At 38.4% G+C, this 18525-nt stretch overlaps 1 protein-coding gene and 1 long non-coding RNA gene across 2 annotated transcripts in view; one reads left to right on the top strand and one right to left on the bottom strand.

Annotated features, from left to right (window-relative positions):
- Nucleotides 1-18525, top strand: part of LOC129479353 (contactin-associated protein-like 3) — a 258898-nt gene that overhangs the window by 206935 nt on the left and 33438 nt on the right. The window contains 2 exon segments of the mRNA XM_055272355.2: nucleotides 3586-3742; nucleotides 13371-13498. Of these exon segments, the coding sequence (XP_055128330.1) occupies nucleotides 3586-3742; nucleotides 13371-13498 (285 nt within the window).
- LOC129479357 (uncharacterized) lies at nucleotides 3723-18469 on the bottom strand. The gene is made up of 3 exons (XR_010120236.1): nucleotides 18381-18469; nucleotides 15928-16024; nucleotides 3723-3762 (listed from the first exon to the last, which is right to left on the bottom strand). It is a non-coding gene; the product is annotated as an uncharacterized lncRNA (long non-coding RNA).

Here is an 18525-nt window from a genome sequence, read left to right as displayed (position 1 = left end):
GGGGTTAGAATGTTGTTAAGGAGAACATAATGTCCTGCGCTTATTTCAAAAATGTTTTCTGCTTCCCTCCCCGTGCTGGAGACATAAGAGCATTTTCTCCTATCTTTATTCTAAGAACTTGATGGGGCGCTTCCTGGAGATAAAACTCATAAAGGTGTGTTGACCGTCTAAGGCATATTATCCCCCACTCTAGGAGTTTTTCATCTCTGTAGCTTGTCCTTGCTCAGTATCCACCAATTAGTCAATTCCATTGTAAGTGCTTTTACCAGACTCCACCATCTGCTTTGGCTCCATTAGCTGTGATGCTGTTTTCACTTGTCTCTGCAGCTTTAGGAGTAATGTTTGCCCTATGACTTTAACTCTATAAAAAAAACTGTTTATTTTTAGTTAGTTCAGCTTTTTTCTTGTTGTGAGAATGGGAGTGATGACTTCCAGACTCTTAACGTCATATCAGATTGGAAACCAGAAGTCTCAATTTTTGCCTCATTTTTTTAAGGGTGTATTGTTTCTTGCATATGCATTTATGTCTTCCTGGTGATTTTTTTTTAAATCATTATGTAATGTCCCTGTTTTCTTCTAGTATTTTTGTTCTGAAGTCTATTTTATGAGATAGCCATTTTGCTTTCTTTCAAATTTAATTTTGCAGAGTGTACTTTTCCATCCTTTTACTTTTAACCTGCCTATGTTTATTTTGAAGTGAGTTTCTTATAAATTTCTAGTTGTGTTATTTTTTTTGTCAGTTGACTCTGCCAAAGTCTAACTTTGTTATATTTTAACCATTTACATTTAAGGTAATTTTTATAATTTTCTTACTCATTGCTTGATATTATAGTGTACATATGTGACCACAGTCAACTTAAATATCTTCACTTTTATAATGAAATGTGGAATCCTTATGTTTATTTGGGTCCTTTATCTTCCCCACTTCTAAATATCATTGTCTTGAATATCATATGGTATTACAATTTTTGTGTCAATTATCATATGTCATTTCAAAAATTAATGATAAGGATAGTCCATATTTCTTCTCTTTTCATTTTTCTTCCTGATGTTCCAAGAATCCTTCGTTATAATTTCCTTTCTTTTTGAAAAACCTCCTTTAGCCATTCTTTACGGAATGTCTGCTGGCGACAAATTATTTTAGTTTTCTTTTGTGTTAAAAAGGTGTTTTGTTTTGTTTTTTTGAGATGGAGTCTGGCTCTGTCGCCCAGGCGGGACTGCAGTGGTGCATCTCAGTTCACTGCAAGCTCTGCCTCCCGGGTTCACGCCATTCTTCTGCCTCAGCCTCCTGAGTAGCTGGGACTACAGGTACCCGCCACTACTCCCGGCTATTTTTAGTATTTTTAGTAGAGACGGGGTTTCACCGTGTGAGCCAGGATGGTCTCGATCTCCTGACCTCGTGATCCACCCGCCTCGGCCTCCCAAAGTGCTGGGATTACAGATATGAGCCACTGTGCCCAGCCTAAAAAGGTTTTATTTCCATTTTATTCTTGCAGGACAGTTTCTCTGGATATATAATTTATAGTTGACAATTCTATCAGCCCTGAAAAAAAATATGCCATTCCTTCTGGTTCTATAATTTCAGATGAGTAATCTACTATCATTCAAATTAGTGTTCTTTTACAGGTAATGTGTTATTCTCTCAGGCTGCTTTCAAGATTTCTGTTTTGTTTTGTTTGCAAAAAGTTCAATTATCATGGATCTTGATGTCGATATTTTTGGGTTTATCCTTTTTTTGGACTTACTTAACTTCTTAAATCTGTGGGTTTATATCTTTCACCACATGTGGGAAGTTTATAGCCAGTATTTTTTCGGTACTCTTTCGGCACACTTTCTTCTCTCTCTTTGAGATTCTGATGATATTGTCTGATAGGACCCTATGGCTCAGTTCTTTTTATATTCAGTCTGTTTTCTCTTTTTTGGTCAGGTTAGATAAAGCCTATTGATGGGTCCTCAAGTTCAGTGATTCTATCCTCTGTCTTTTCACTCTATTCTTAAGCCCATTCAGAGTTTTTTAAAAAGTTATGTTATTGTATTTTTCCAGTCCTAGGGTCCTAACCTTCCTCTTTCTACCTTTCAGAATTCTCTTCGGTTGTCTTCTGTATTATTTCCAGAATCTATCATTATACGTGGTGGAAATAGCAAGGATAGACAAGTCTACAAGATCTTTTATCAGTCTAGAAGTTCCCCCACTTACATCTTTTTGTTACTGTTTCTAAAAAAGTATATTTTACTACTGTATAGGGAATATGGGAGATTTAGATGTAAATTTACACTTGTACATTAGGATATAATGAGTGTTTTGCTCTTTAATCTGCTACAGTTTAATGGTGAAGTCAGTAACTTTTAAAGTGGCATTCCGAGGAGAGTATATTAATTTTGAAAAATATCTTTTACTTTGTAGGGACAAGCTTGTCGCACATTTTTAAAAGATTCCTGGTACTAATTCCTCTTTACATTTTCCCAGATTGCCTTTTTTTTTTTTTGGCAGAGGGGCAGGTGATGGATAGCGGTGGTGGTAATGAATGCAGAGATCTTATCTATGAATGAGTTATAATTGAGTTGTAATAAGCAGTAAGGTAGAAGCTAAGTTCCAGATCTCAATTCATATTACAATGGTAACAACCTATTGAAATTTGAAAAACAACACCAAATGATCAAGCATGTTTAAAAAACTGGTTGGGTTAATCCAATTTCATTTTCCTCATGTGATGTCATCTGTGATGACTGCAACTTGTGGCCCCTGACCCCCTTCCTTTTTTAAGATAGGTGGCCTGACACCTGCTTTTTAAATTATCCTAACTTTACTGTGATGTGCAGTCCATCACCCCAATCTTCACTCCCAACCCCTGGCAGCATCCCTTGTCCTAATACACAGTTCTATAGATCTAAGTTAGTGTCTGACTCTATCATTTAATCATTGTCAGTGCTGAGAAGGAGGTGCACTCGTCAGAGCTGTAGTCGACCCAGGGCACTTTTTTTCTTCGCATAAGAAATCTCTGACCTCAGAGATGAGAAAAGCCTATCAATGTCATTCCTTAACCTCCAAATAAAGAGTCAGGACATCCAATGGGATAAAAACAAATACCTCCAAAAATTCATAAGTACTGACAGAGAGTACCATATCTTTCCAAATGTGTAATATACAGGTAGTTAGCAAAAAGATGGGATGAGATAAATCCATGTCTTTGTATAATATTAAGCTTTCTCAATGAACATTTCATAATTTCAAATAGATTTTATCTTTAGTGTGCAAATTACTCTGGTATTTATTTTAATGGTGAATGTTTTTTGAATGTTATTTCTATAGAAAGTATATATCACATGCAACTGACTGATTTCTAATAGAAGAGAAATAGATGGGAATCATTTAAGCCTAGATATTGAAATATTGGGGGAAAAACATTGGTTAGAATGCTTAAAGAAACGTTTCAGAGGTAAAATACAAGGGTTTAAGTATAGTCTCATTTTCTCTCTCTCTGCCTCTCACACATATACTTTACACCTGGGAGTAAAGGGAGCTATATGGGGAGGGTGGTAGTGAGGGACAAAGTAGATGTCATCTTTCTTATACTTGTCTTTCAGATGGAACCCCACTGAGCTGGTGGGTTGGAAGAACCAATGAAACACACACTTACTGGGGAGGTTCTCTGCCTGATGCTCAAAAGTGTACTTGTGGATTAGAGGGGAACTGCATTGATTCTCAGTATTACTGCAACTGTGATGCTGGCCGGAATGAATGGTGATTTCCACATGATTTCCCTGCACAAAAATGTGGTTTTTATTCTTTAATTATGCATAGTTAATTAAATGTCAGACAAGCTGGTACAATAAGGTAACTAGATTAAAGTATGTTGAAGCAAGCTGAAATACAAGTTTTGATGAAATATGATCAGTTAATCTAAGGACTAAATTTTATGACCAAAGATTTACTAGTTCATTGTGAATATTATATAATGTGTTTTTTATTTTTCCTAAAATAGAAACAGCTGGTAAGTTTTCCACTCACTGGAAGTCAAATATCATTCTCTGGGAAGTTTAGTTAATTATTCATGTGGCAATTCAAAAAGCAAATTCCTCCAAATCTTTGTCTTAAATTGATTTGGGATATAATGCTGCATATTCTATCATTCTTTTAGAAATTAACATTAATATTAACACAATAAACTCTGAGAGGTCCTACATAAAAGGACTGTGTTTATTTTGTAGAAGCAACAATTTCCCACACTCATTGAAATCTTCTTTAGTGCAATAGCAAAGCTTCAAGCACCAACTGTTCTGTAGACCACACTTCCAAACAACTAACAGAATTACAGGAATTTGCAAATTATATTGTAAGCTTTCCTTTGAGCGGAAACAATTTTCTCATGTAGATTGCAGTGCCTCTTTTTCAGAAGTTCTTTTTGAGGTTATTGTTGAAATGCATCTTGGTTTTCTTTTTTTTTAGTTTGTAATATGTAAATGTTTTCAATCTTTGGGTTCATGTCAGCAACTTAAAAAGCATTGTCATGAAACAACTAGATGATGTAGACTGCGTGCTTTAAAAAAAAACTTAGGCCAGGCACTGTGGCTCACGCCTGTAATCACAGCACTTTGGCAGGCCAAGGCAGGTGGATCACCTGAGGTCAGAAGGTTGAGACCAGCCTGGCCAATGTGGCAAAACCCCGTCTCCACTGAAAATACAAAAATTAGCCAGGTGTGGGGGTGTGTGCCTGTAGTCCCAGCTACTCGGGAGGGTGAGACAGGAGAATTGCTTAACCCAGGAGGTAGAGGCTGCAGTGAGCCGAGATCACGCCACTGCACTCTAGCCTGGGCGACAGAGCAAGACTCCACCTCAAAAAAAAAAAAATAATAATAAATAAATTAAAAACTTAATGGTCAATCCAGGTGTCAGTATAATTGATTTGGACGTAAAATAGCTAATCTAAGCAGTAATTTGATTCCTAAAAATTGAGTTGATTGTTTGGCCTGCATGGTAGTCCACTTATTTATTTGGCATAAAAAGTCTACTTTGCATCACTTTAAAAAATATTGTGATATTGGGAAAACTCACTTGAATCTACTGGAGCTTTCTATAGAATACATACTATACATTTGGCCGGGCGCGGTGGCTCACGCTTGTAATCCCAGCACTTTGGGAGGCCAAGGTGGGCGGATCACGAGGTCAGGAGATCGAGACCACGGTGAAACCCTGTCTCTACTAAAAATACAAAAAATTAGCCGGGTGTGGTGGCGGGCGCCTGTAGTCCCAGCTACTCGGAGAGGCTGAGGCAGGAGAATGGCGTGAACCCGGGAGGCGGAGCTTGCAGTGAGCCGAGATTGCGCCACTGCACTCCAGCCTGGGCGACAGAGCGAGACTCCGTCCCAAAAAAAAAAAAAAAAGAATACATACTATACATTTATTTTTAATCTTCCTCAAGTTCAAAATTACAAAATGATCATACAGATTTATGAGACACTCTTTTTGAATATTTTGATGCGCAATCTTTTTGTTGTTTTTTTTGTTTTGTTTTGTTTTTGTTTTTGTTTTTTTTTTGAGACGGAGTCTCGCTCTGTCGCCCAGGCTGGAGTGCAGTGGCGCAGTCTCGGCTCACTGCAAGCTCCGCCTCCCGGGTTCACGCCATTCTCCTGCCTCAGCCTCTCCGAGTAGCTGGGACTACAGGCGCCCACCACCATGCCCGGCTAAGTTTTTGTATTTTTCAGTAGAGACGGGGTTTCACCGTGGTCTCGATCTCCTGACCTCGTGATCCGCCCGCCTCGGCCTCCCAAAGTGCTGGGATTACAAGCGTGAGCCACCGCGCCCAGCGTTGATGTGCAATCTTAATACAACGTTCTCTTACTTAAAAATGAATGCAGTTTTAGTGCAGTGAGTAATAGGAACAGATCTGATCCATAGTTTCAAATCTGGCCACCAGTAAGTTTCAGGTCTGAAGTAATTTCCCATCAGTTAAAATGATTCTGTCCAATATTTTGTATGATGTACATTTTAAAGTGTCTGGTATGATAATGTGATGATGTGTGTTAGCTTTGGGCTCTAATGAGACAAACAGCGACCTTCAAATCTTTTGACAGACATCTTTAAACAATCCTAGAGGTTTTCATTTCCTCCGTTCCACAAGGGGCTCCTGCCTGTGAGGGCTCCAGCCCTCCAGCTCCTGGCTGTTCAGAAGACCTCCAGCTCATTGGTCTGTCCCCACCCCTGTCCTCTACAGGTCAGAGAGGAGAGCATTGGCAGGTTATTGCAAGAAAGCCAGAATGGCATATATGCTAGTGGCTTTATAACTTAGTTTGAAGAATGTTAACCATTTTGTTTTGTTTTTGTTTTGAGACAGAGTCTCTCTCTGTCCCCCAACCTGGAGTGCAGTGGTGCGATCTCGGCTCACTGCAACCTGCGCCTCCCGGATTCAAGAGATTCTCCTGCCTCAGCCTCCCGAGTAGCTGGGATTACAGCCGAGTGCCACGCCCGGCTAATTTTTGCATTTTTGGTAGAGACGGGGTTTCACTATTGGCCAGGCTGGTCAACTGTTTTTTTGTTACAGAACCTTCTGTTAGTATTAAGTGCATACTTTATTGTAGACTTCACATATGCTTGGGGCAGTAACCAGAGGAACATATCACTTGGAGCCACCTGTATCGAGTGACCCTCCCATGAACTGAGTTTGAGGAGGGGGATGGGAGGAACTGAGGTGGGTGCAGGTCCTCTGACACCCTTAGCGATGTCACTTCAGCACCATCAAGGGCTGCACTGGTGTGACAGAAGCCCTGGGCTTTCATTTGGGAAAAAATTTAGGAGAGAAGCAGGTTTTAAAAATTAACTCCCCTCCTTCATTCAGAAGGGAGCATTGTGGAGTCATTTGCTTTTTAACCTTATTTTATTTACTTTGCAGCTTCCAGTAGACTGGTCTATCCAACAGTAAGACCATAAACATTCTGAAATCCTATCCCAACTCTTGTAGACTACGTTTTGTAAATGTGGGGGTGTGTATGGGGGTGGGGGGGCGGGAAATTATAATTTCTATTTTAATTTTTCAAATAAAATTGATTTTTCAGTTTATAAAAATGGAATTTACCAGTCTCATGAAATGAAAAGATTTATAATTGTAATAATTTAGATTAGGGTGTAGACATAAGAACATAAAGCTTAGTCTTTATTACTTATTTTCTATTACTGAGGTGCCTAGTAAGGTTTTCCTGGTGGAAAGTTTATAATAAAAATAGTATTTGGGAATGAAAGTAAAGTGGAAGCTATTTTAAGTCTCTTCAGGCATATGTCCGTTAGTGGGGCCCAGTAGTATTGTTCATGTAAACCATCTCCATTTTTCCATGAGTTGTCCCTGTAATCAGCAACTCGTCTAAAGCATATTACTTAAAAAAAAGTTTATGATCAGACAGTTCCTCAGGCACAGTAAGAATATTCTATCAAATAACTATAACATGCCAAAGATTTATTATAAAAACAAATTATTTAAAAGGCACTCTAATGATTTAAAATATTGAACTATGCTGCAAGTCAATATATGTGTATAAATGTATAGTGGTCTATGTTCAAATAGACCAATATATTCTCTAAAATATACATATAACATATAATTCAACTGTCTGCAAAAATCCACAAGTTGTTTTGCTAATATAATGATGACACATGTAACTGTAATATTATTTTACTTAAGAATTTAAATAGGACTTTTGTGTGATTATCTTAGAGTCTTTAAAAGTAACCGCAAATAAAAAGCATAAAATAAGATGGTTTAAATGCATACAAGTGTACAAATATCATAATAAATGCGAGTAAACTCTATTCATTTAAAAACCAGACATTAGATTTTATCATATTGGATTTTTAAAGAAGCTATAGCTTGTTTACAAAAGATAAAATATAAGCACTTGGTGAAGTTGAAACTAAAAGAATAGAAAATATTTACCAAGTAAATACAAATCAAAAGAAAGCAGATATAACTGTATTATATCAGACAAAGATGAAAAGCATTGTTAGGGATAAACTTGAACTCTAATGCTGAGATAAAAGAAACATCTCACTACACTTGTGTGTATCATCAGGTTGTTTAAAATATATAAAGAAGTGGCAGGGCATCGTGGCTCACGCCTGTAATCCCAGCACTTTGGGAGGCCGAGGTGGGCAGATCACGAGATCAGAAGATCGAGACCATCCTGGCTAACAGGTGAAACCCCATCTCCACTAAAAATACAAAAAATATTAGCCAGGCATGGTGGTGGGCACCTGTAGTCCCAGCTACTTGGGAGGCTGAGGCAGGAGAATGGCATGAACCCAGAAGGCGGAGCTTACAGTGAGCCAAGATCACACCACTGCACTCCAGCCTGGGTGACAGACCAAGACTATGTCTCAAAAAAAAAAAAAAAAAAGTATGTGTGTGTATATATATGTGTGTGTATATATATATAGAAGTAACAAATGTGCAAAGGCAAATTGACACCCAAAACAGTGGAATAATTAACATAACATTTTTGGGAATGAGTAAGTGAAGCAGGTAAGAATATTTTAATATTATAATTAACAAACTTGATATAGCAGCCATATATCGTTTAGTAAGGAAAAATTATTTCTTTATAGAATATAGTATACATTATTGTTGAATAAGTATAAAAAATTTTGTAAATGAATGGAATCTTAAATTTTATGGAATTGTCATGATGGAAACTATATTCTTAACTGTAATCAACAGTGAATATATAATTTTTAAAAGCTCATGCATGTGTCAGTTAAAGACACAAGAGGAAATAAAATAGATGTCAGTGATAAAAAGTTTGGAAAAGAAACAAACCTGGCAGATATTGTAGATAATATGATTGCCTACATAGAAAATCCAAAATAATATAAGGAAATATCAGGAAAAATGAGAGTTCAGTAAGTTTGCTGAATTTATGGTCAGTCAGTTTTGAGGAATTACTTGAATTTCTATAAAATCGTAAAATAATTACCATTACACACCTAGCAAATTTCATTTGCAATATTAACAAAAATGTAAAGTTCTGTGGAATAACTGCAGTACTTTTATGGAAAAAATTACAAAACTTATTCAAGAGAATTAAGGACAATCAAATAAATGGATTGACTCACTACTGTCGTGGATAGTATGACTCAGTATCTTAAAGCAGTAGTTCTCAATCAGGGGTGATTTCGACTCTTGGGACATTTGGCATTGTCTGAAGACATTTTTGTCATCACACAGAGAGGAAGGTTGTTTATTAGTGTCTATTAATTAGAAATCAGGGTGCTGCTAAGCATCCTACAGTGCACAGGACAGCCCCCCCCATAACAAAAAGAATTAGCCCAAAATATCAGTAATGCTGCTGTTGAGATACCCTCTTTTAAAGTTGACATTCTCCTCAAATTAGTCTGTAATTTTAACAAAATTCCAAAAAATACCAAGTGTTTTTACTCGTGTGGATCGCAGCAATCTGGTTTTAAAATTCATATGGAAATTAAGGATGAAAGGATAAGCAAGATAATTTTTAAGATGAAAAATAGTGAAGAAACTAGTTCTGTTAGCTGTCAAGACATACTGTATTGCTATAGTAATTAATGCAGGTTGAATTGGCCAGAAGATAGGCAATTAAACAGAAACTGAGAATCTAGAAATTTTTTAAGTGGGTTAGATGTAGATCATAATGATTTTATTATTGCTGACCTACTCCCCCAAAATAATCATTAACTGTTGGGCTTGGTGCGGTGGCTCACACCTGTTATCCCAGCACTTTGGGAGGCCAAGGTGGGCAGATCATGAGGTCAGGAGTTCGAGACCAGCCTGACCAACATGGTGAAACCCCGTCTATACTAAAAATACAAAAATTAGCTGAGTGTAGTGGCACACGCCTGTAATCCCAGCTACTCAGGAGGCTGAGGCAGGAGAATCGCTGGAATCCTGGGGGTGGAGGTTGCAGTGAGCAGAGATCGTACTGTTGCACTCAAGCCTGGGTGACAAGAGTGAGACTCTGTCTCAAAGAAAGAAAAAAAAAGTTAAAAGTTGACTCAGCATTTCTCCCTTTTAGCTTTCTTTGCAACCTCCCAAACTTATGGCTCCACTTTGCCTTAAATAAAGTTCCCTGGCAAATAATAAGTAGTAGTGTTTAGAAGTTTTCACACTTCCTAGGAAAGTACAATTTCCAGAACCGTAGGAATTTCTAATAAATAAAATTTTTAATAAAATATAAAAAGCAAAAAGTCTTTGAAAGTTCTCTTACTGAATTTTTAATACTGCTGCAAGAGATTATGGTACCTATGAATGCACTATTTCCAAGTGTAGACTATAGTATAAGCTTTAGAAAATAATAGGGAGAAAAGAAAAATGAGATGTCCCTATTAATTAGGAAGTTTTGAGGAAGTCTGGTAACTATGACAAATCCGAGTATTCTGTTTTGATCTCCAAAGGTTGGGAATCTGCCTGTAACAATAAGGAACTGGTGAAAAACACTGGCTATCTTTATGCTCAGAATGAAAACACCAAACTTTCCAAAACAACTGAAAAAACAAGACTTTATTATAGTATCTGCCCTAATTAAACTGAAATGCACTGTGGATTTCATTTACACATTCTCAGTATTTTGCACAGTCGGTATTAAAAATGGAATGAAACTTGCAGCTCACATGAAATAGATCTTTTAAAATTCAGGCATCCTCCATAAATAATTAAATTGCATTTTCTCTACTAGACTATCTTGCTAAAATGATGATCACAGAAGTTCAAATGGTAATTTTTAATGGCTACCACATTAATAAAAAATTTCCTAGACCTACCTCATTCAGCAGGAGACCTATTTCTAGCTTGTCTACCATCAGTCCACTCTAAAGCTGAATGGTGATGCCTTTAGATAATCCATATTCTGTTCTTTGCATAAAAATGAATAACAGAATCTTAACTAGGTAAAGCAATGGGGTTTTAGTCTGAATTTTAGAAATAAGCTTTCTTTATCATTAAGTGTATTTTTTCAGGGAATAATCTTTTTTTTTTTTTGAGATGGAGTCTGGCTCTGTCGCCCAGGCTGGAGTGCAGTGGCACAATCTCGGCTCACTGCAAGCTCCGCCTCCCGGGTTCACGCCATTCTCCTGCCTCAGCCTCTCCGAGTAGCTGGGACTACAGGCGCCCGCCACCACGCCCGGCTAATTTTTTGTATTTTTAGTAGAGACGGGGTTTCACCGTGGTCTCGATCTCCTGACCTCGTGATCCACCCGCCTCGGCCTCCCAAAGTGCTGGGATTACAAGCGTGAGCCACCACGCCCGGCCCAGGGAATAATCTTAAATAATATAGCCATTTTGTTTTAGTTTTATCTTTTCCAATTTGAAACTTTGATACCTAAAGTCTTTTATAAAAGAAGTTGATTAACTCGACAAAAGTCGAGTTAAGTAAAAGAAATTCTAGTATTTGATAGAACTAGAGAAATTATAGTTAACAGTAATTTATTGGATATTTCAAAATAGCTAGAAGAGAATTGTAATGTTCCCACCACAGAGGATAAATGCTCAAAGTGATGGATATCCCAGTTACCCTGATTTGATCATTCTGCATTGTATTCTAGTATCAAAATAGCACATGTGCCCCCAGTATATGTACAACTCTGACATGCGAATTTAATTTTTTAATTCAGAAAGCCTTATTTTGAAAATACAAAAGTATTGCAGTGATGAAATATCAATTACTGTAATCTTTTGCCACAAATGCATACAAAAGAAGGTTTGAGAACAGGGCAATTTAAAAAATACAGTATTTACTAGATACTGGAGAGTTTCTAACCATAACTGGACTAAGAGTATTTTGTCTGTAAATCAGAATATACATGCAGTTGAGACATATATGTAATGAAATATAACCAAAAGTATATAAATACAAGCATTTTATTATATATGCATATATGCAATATTTATTATTGGCTAAATATTTGTTACATATACAGTTATATACACATATATAATAAAATACTTTTGCAGCAGAGTAGACAAATGCCTTTATTTTGGCCAGAGACAAAATTAGTGGCATAGCTAAGACCAGGACCCCAGGCTCCCCTAGGGGATCCTCCAGGTCTCTGTATTGGACCCAGATGTGTGCATTTATTTTCCCAGTCACATAATTAATACTCATGGTATTCAATAGGCTGTGTGCTTTCAGAAGGCAGAGACTGTCTTTTTTACTCTGTGTCCTCAATTCCCAGGACAATGTCTGTTCGACAAAAGGTGAGCGCTAAGTGTTTTTTTGTCATTTTATTTTTTTTTGTATTTTTTGAGACAGGGTCCCACTTTGTCACCCAGGCTGGAGTGCAGTGGTGCAAACATGGCTCACTGCAGCCTCTACCTCCCAGGCTCAAGGGATCCTGCCACCTCAGCCTCCCATGTAGCTGGGACTACAGGTGTGCACCATCACACCCAGCTAATTTTTGTATTTTTTGTAGAGACGGGGCCTCACTATGTTGCCCAGGCTGGTTTCGAACTCCAGAGCTCAAGCAATCTGCCCACCCCAGTCTCCTAAAGTGTTGGAATTACAGGCATGAGCCGCTGTGCCCGGCCTGTGTTTGTTGCCTGAACTACTGGGAGCAGCGTTTGACAGACCACTTTCACACTCATTTGTCTATGTATTACTTATAAGGGTATAGTATGTATTTGGTTTTGAATCTGTGGGATTCATTTTCCATTTACAAAGTTAACAAGGAAAGAAATACCCAGTAATCATAAAACGACTTTAAAAAATAATGATAAATTAATATTCTGCAAAATGAATATCTAAATCCAGTGTTACTATTTTTATTTGTAATGAATAATCATTTAGGTATTATTCTAAGACAATTTTAGAAGGGAAGTTACCTTCTTGATCTTTCCCCTTTCTTTGTAATCATTTAGATCAGGAATTGGCAAACGGGTCAGGAATTGATAACCTCTTGCTTTGGGCGAAATCCAGACCACTGGTCTATTTTTGCATGACAGTGAGCTAAGAATGTTTTCTTTACATTTTTAAAAGGTTGAAAAATAAAAAGAAGAATATTTCATGGCATATAAAACTTGTATGAAATTCAGATTTCATGTCCATAAATTTTTATTGCAACCCAGCCATGCCTATCTGTGTCTGTGGCTGCTTTCACACTTTGGTGGCAGAGTTGAGTAGTTGCTGTGAGAAGCTGCATGGCCTGCTGAGCTAAGATAGCTTACTGTATGGTCCTTTACACAAAATGTTTACCCATCCCTGATTTAGATTCATAGTAGTCTCTGTGCTCTCAAAATACTGAAAATGTTAAGTATTCTGTTAAGCTCTATGATGTTGGTTTCAAATTGAGATAAGAGATCAGAGTTAATTTTGCCTGTATGTTAATCAGAATAATTTTAGTGGTTTTGGTTGTTGTTCTTTAGGACTAGTGACACAATAGTCCTTTCCCAAAAGGAGCACCTGCCAGTCACTCAGATTGTGATGACAGACACAGGCCGACCACATTCTGAAGCAGCTTATACACTGGGGCCACTGCTCTGCCGCGGAGACAGTAAGTAGTGGCAGGAAAAAGCTTTCTTTTCAATAACTTTTTGGTTATAAAGGAGTAGACAAATGCCCTAATTCTTGCCTGAAAGAAAATAGTGGCAGTACTAGGACCGGGAAAACACACATACCGTAAAGGCACAGTCAGTGCTGAAGGTCTGTGTTTCCTTACTGAAGCATTAGTTTATAGAAAATGAATCATCTTTGTTTTAACTTATTACTTGCTTGGCTGGATTTATTATCAATGTATTGTATTTCTTCGAGAACAATCATGAGATGAAGTATTTTCTGAATGCTAAGGGATGTTTATTCATTGCCCTTATACTCTTCAGACAACTATAGTGGTAGGAAATTATTGGATCACACTCTCTATTTTCTGACCTCTGTACATACTGTTTTACATTACATGGCACTGAGTGTGTATTAATCTCTTTCCTGCAGCATTTTCATTCATGGGTGGCTTCCATGGTCAAGTCCTCCCCCACCTCAGTGGCGCTATAGGCCCAGGGTTCTTTTACGCCTGTGAGGATCTACCTACTGCCTAGCACGGGAACCACAACTAAGCTAGTAAAAATCTTCTTTCCCTGAGAAAAATTGTAATAGTGTTTCTTATCCACTAGCATCATACATTGCCGTGGAGAAGTCTGAGACTAAATGTATTTTTATTTCCTGTTCTACCTCAATGTGTGGAGGCTACTTCTGAGAGAGGTGGTTCAACAGGGAACCTGAGCATCTCTGTACATTCCTGCCGAGTGTGCCAGATGGCGTGGTGTCTCCATCCCCTAATACCAAGCAGTTTCTGTACCCAGTCGTGTAGGCAGCTAAGTAGTTCAAAGAGAACACAACATCACTATCAATGCATAGTCACTCCCCAGAGGGGAGGGAGACTGGCTTGTCTCCTGCTTGATGAAGGAGTCCCGGACCTTGTCTGGGGGCTCCTCATCTGAGATGCAGACCTACCCACTGTGTGTGTAGCATCCACCTGGGCCTATGGATCGTGTCGCCCTGTGAAATTTGGAGATAAGGGGAACCAGTGCAATTATCCTGATACTCATGCTGCATGCTGTGCTATGAGCAATAAAGTTCTTTAACTCTGACCCGGAAATTTTGTGTTTTCTGTCAGCATCCATTAATCTGTGGCAAGCTAAATTGTTAGCTTGCAAGTAGGGTGAAATCTCAGACTCTTCACAGCTCTTGACACATGTTATCCTTCAATTTCAAAAACTTATCCAGAATATGCCTTAGCGTTAATTATTCTGTTAATTTTTTCTAAAATGAAATATGCTTATTTTGACGGAAATATTCTGTTCTCTTTTAAGAAAAAATGGTTTTTATTATGCTTTGAATACTTTGTTTCATTTGTTGGATTCTCTGCATCTGGGACTGTTGTTTCCTTTGACCCCCATACATTTTTTCTGTATCTTCCAATGGCTTTAATCTCTTTGTCCTTCTCCTATGCATTCAATATGATTATTCTAAGCTTTTCCCAATGTCAGTAATTTGTTATCAGCTGTGTTCTCCATTTCTAGATATTTCCGATTTATCTGTTACCTCTGTGATTTTGTTTGGGTCTTTGATTTTTTTTCCTCAAAAATCATCTTTTTTGTTTAAATTATCTCATATTTTAGCTCTTATTTTACTGAATTGGTTTTTATATTATTCCCATAGTGTGAAACTCTTATGAAATTTTTCTTTCCTTGTGTTCTCTCTTAATTTCCTTCCTCCCTCCCATTCAGATGGCTCCTTCCTTCCTCCCTCCCTCCCTTCCTCTTTCCCTCCCTCCCTTCCTCCCATTCAGTCTGGCTTTTATACTTCTTCCTTCCTTTCCTTCCTTCCTTCCTTCCTTCCTTCCTTCCCCACTCCCTCCCTCTCTCTTTCTTTCTTTCTTTTTTTCTTTCTTTCCTGTCTTCTTTCTTTGTTAGTATATTTGCACTGTTTCCGTGCTTTTTACAACATTGTCTATACTTGTAGTGTAAGTCTACACTACAGGTCTGTCTGGCAGGTCTGTCCAGACATTTAATTCATTTATATGGAATGGAGTTGAATTCTTCTCGACATTCATCTCTTCACAGTCAGATACATACTTCTTGTCCTTTCTGAGCTGTAATAGCAGGACTAGAGTTGGTCATCCTATCAATATTTTTTCCCATAATCTAAGAGCTCAAGGGAGGGATCTGTTGAATTGTATCTGATTTACTGGCCATTCTCTGTGCTGTTTTATCTTCAAGAATTATTAAATGTCCTGTGCCAGGCATCACACTGAAGCATGGAGGGCATATCTGCAGGCTTCAGATGCCTCCCACAGTTCAGTAATAACCCCTGGAAATTTGTAGCTTTTTCCCCTGCCTATTGATACTCTGACATTAAACACTGGTTTGTAGGTACTCTGTACTTCTAAAAAACATTTTCTAGATTATTTGCTCTCTGAAAATTTACCTCAGCCCTTCATTTCTCTCCAAATGCGGCTGTATTTGTGAGACTCTTCAGGATATGTCATTCACCTTCAGTTTATATCCTACCTTCAGCAAGACTTCTGAAAGTATGGAAAAGAGCAAGTGTGATATTTGAAATATTCCCTTCTCTTTTTGGGAGACTGAGATGGGAGGATTGCTTGAGCCTAGGAGTTCAAGACAAGCCCAGACAAGATGGTGAGACCCCGTCTCTTACAAAAAAAACTAAAAATTAGCTGGCCATGGTGGCCTGTAGTCCCAGCAACTAGGAAGGCTTAGGTTAGATGATCTCTTGAGCCCAGGAATGTGAGGTGGCAGTGAACTATGATCATGCCACCGCACTCCAACCTGGGTGACAAAGTGAGACCTCATCTCTAAAATAAATAAATTAATTAATTAATGAAGAAAGAAAAATAAAATATTCCCTTCTGTAAAACTTGCAGCTTCCTCTTCCTTTCTCTTTTCCTTTCCTTATCTTCATCTCTATTTTCTTTAACATAACATGTATTGATTATTTTCCCTTCTTTTGGGGCAGCTGGGACTAGGGGATCTGCAGGGATAGGGTCAAGGAATGACCACTGGGTTAGAAGCTTGGTTCCACACTGGGGAATGAGCAAATACGTAAATACAGTGAGGAGAGTAGGAGTGACCTTCTCACTGAGGAAAGAGTTATACATGTGGGAAGGAGGAAGACTTAATGAACCCTGTGGTGCTGGGTTAAAAACGGAGGTATCCACATGAACTCATGGATTTTAATATACATAATAACTATAGAATACACATAGAAGAGAGAGACTGTGTGTGTGTGTATGTGTGTGTGTGTGTGTGTGTATGTGTGCAATACAAATACACATATTTCCTAGCTGACTACTGAGAGGGCTAGAAGCAATGACAGCCTAGTAAATAGCCTGCAGATCTGGGCTTCTAAACACCATTTTCTATCATTCTCTGCTAAAAAAGAAACCACGACTCCTTGAAGAAATAGCTGATTCCAGAAATGTGGCAGAGAAAATTTAAGATGAGCCTGGATCATTTTGTTATGACAAAAGGTGGAAAAAAAGCTGAAAAAGGCATGGGTGTCAGCTTAAAGGAGCTGCCACATTTGAGACAACTTAAGCATCAAAATAAGTTATAGAGTATAAACCATTGAATAGAATACAAATACAAGAGTGAGGTGAATAAACAAATGGATACACAAATAAATTAGTAAAAGATCAAGAGAAAAGCTATTGTTTTGTTTTTTTGTTTGTTTGTTTTTGAGATGGAGTGTTGCTCTGTTGCGCAGGCTGGAGTGCAGTGGCACGATCTCAGCTCACTGCAAGCTCTTCCGGGTTCACGCCATTCTCCTGCCTCAGCCTCCCGAGTAGCTGGGACTACAGACACCCACCGCAAATTTTTTGTATTTTTAGTAGATACGGGGTTTCACGGTGTTAGCCAGGATGGTCTGGATCTCCTGGCCTCGTGATCTACCCGCCTTGGCCTCCCAAAGTGCTGGGGTTATCGGTGTGAGCCACCGCGCCTAGCCAAGAAAAGCTATTTCTAATGGAGGCATGTCAACCAATTAATGTGGAAGGAATGACAGAGCTTAGAAAATCACCATTGGCAGCCATCAGAATAAAAATTCAAGCAGGAGCCATCAATATATTGTAAAACCATTGGATGAAAAAATTTTAAACTGGGTAAAGTTGTGTTTCTGTAACCTTAAAGTGTCAAAAATACATGAATTACAAAGAGAAAAATAATAACTTCATGTTGGAGAAACTCGACAAATGCCACTTTACAAGGCAGTTGAAACTAACAGGACCAGTGATGGGCTGATCAGCATTGCTGCCTACTGCTGCGACACACTGAGGAGAACACAGTGGCCCTCCTGCAGTATTTCTGACAAAAATGCACCACATGAATCCAATCATGAGTATGTCAGACAAATCCAAGTTCAGGAACATTCTGCAAGTCAACTGAAAAATACCAGATAGTCAAAAGAACACACAAAAAAAGACTGACACATTGTACCAGAATGAAGGACACTAAAGAGGCCTGAGGAATACATGTGATGTGCAGTTCTGGGAGGGGTTTTGGACAGAAGGGAACAAATAAGCTTCTTCTTCTTCTTCTTGGTTGTTCTTGCCACGAAAGGAATTAAGACAGTGTGTGTGTGTGTGTGTGTGTGTGTGTGTGTGTGTGTGTGTGTGTAAGAAAGAAAGCAAGAGTCTGTGTTCTGGCTTCTGGAGTCATTTATCCAACTACCTCCTTCAAATCCCCACTTGGATGCCTAATAGATACCTCAAATGAAACATGTCCCAAACTGAGCTGCTGCTCAAACCTGCTTCTTCAGAATTATTTTCCCTCCCAGTTGGACCAAAAACCCCAAAGTCACCTCAGACTCCACCCTTCCTCTCACATCTTACCGAGTTCTTCAGTAAGTTCTGTTGGTCGTACCTTTGAGGTGATTCTGAACATGACCCTGTCCCTATTGTGTTGCTGCGCGATCTCCTAACTGGTCTCATTGCTTTTGCTTTGCTTTTGTTTGGCCTTCTCTGAACACAGAATTCTAATCCTCAACATAATCACCACTTAGCTCTTG

Source organism: Symphalangus syndactylus, chromosome 3 (genome assembly GCF_028878055.3).
Source record: "Symphalangus syndactylus isolate Jambi chromosome 3, NHGRI_mSymSyn1-v2.1_pri, whole genome shotgun sequence".
Lineage (NCBI taxonomy): Eukaryota > Metazoa > Chordata > Mammalia > Primates > Hylobatidae > Symphalangus > Symphalangus syndactylus.
Note: the sequence above shows the minus strand (reverse complement) of the source record. Positions and strands in the feature narration are given on the sequence as shown.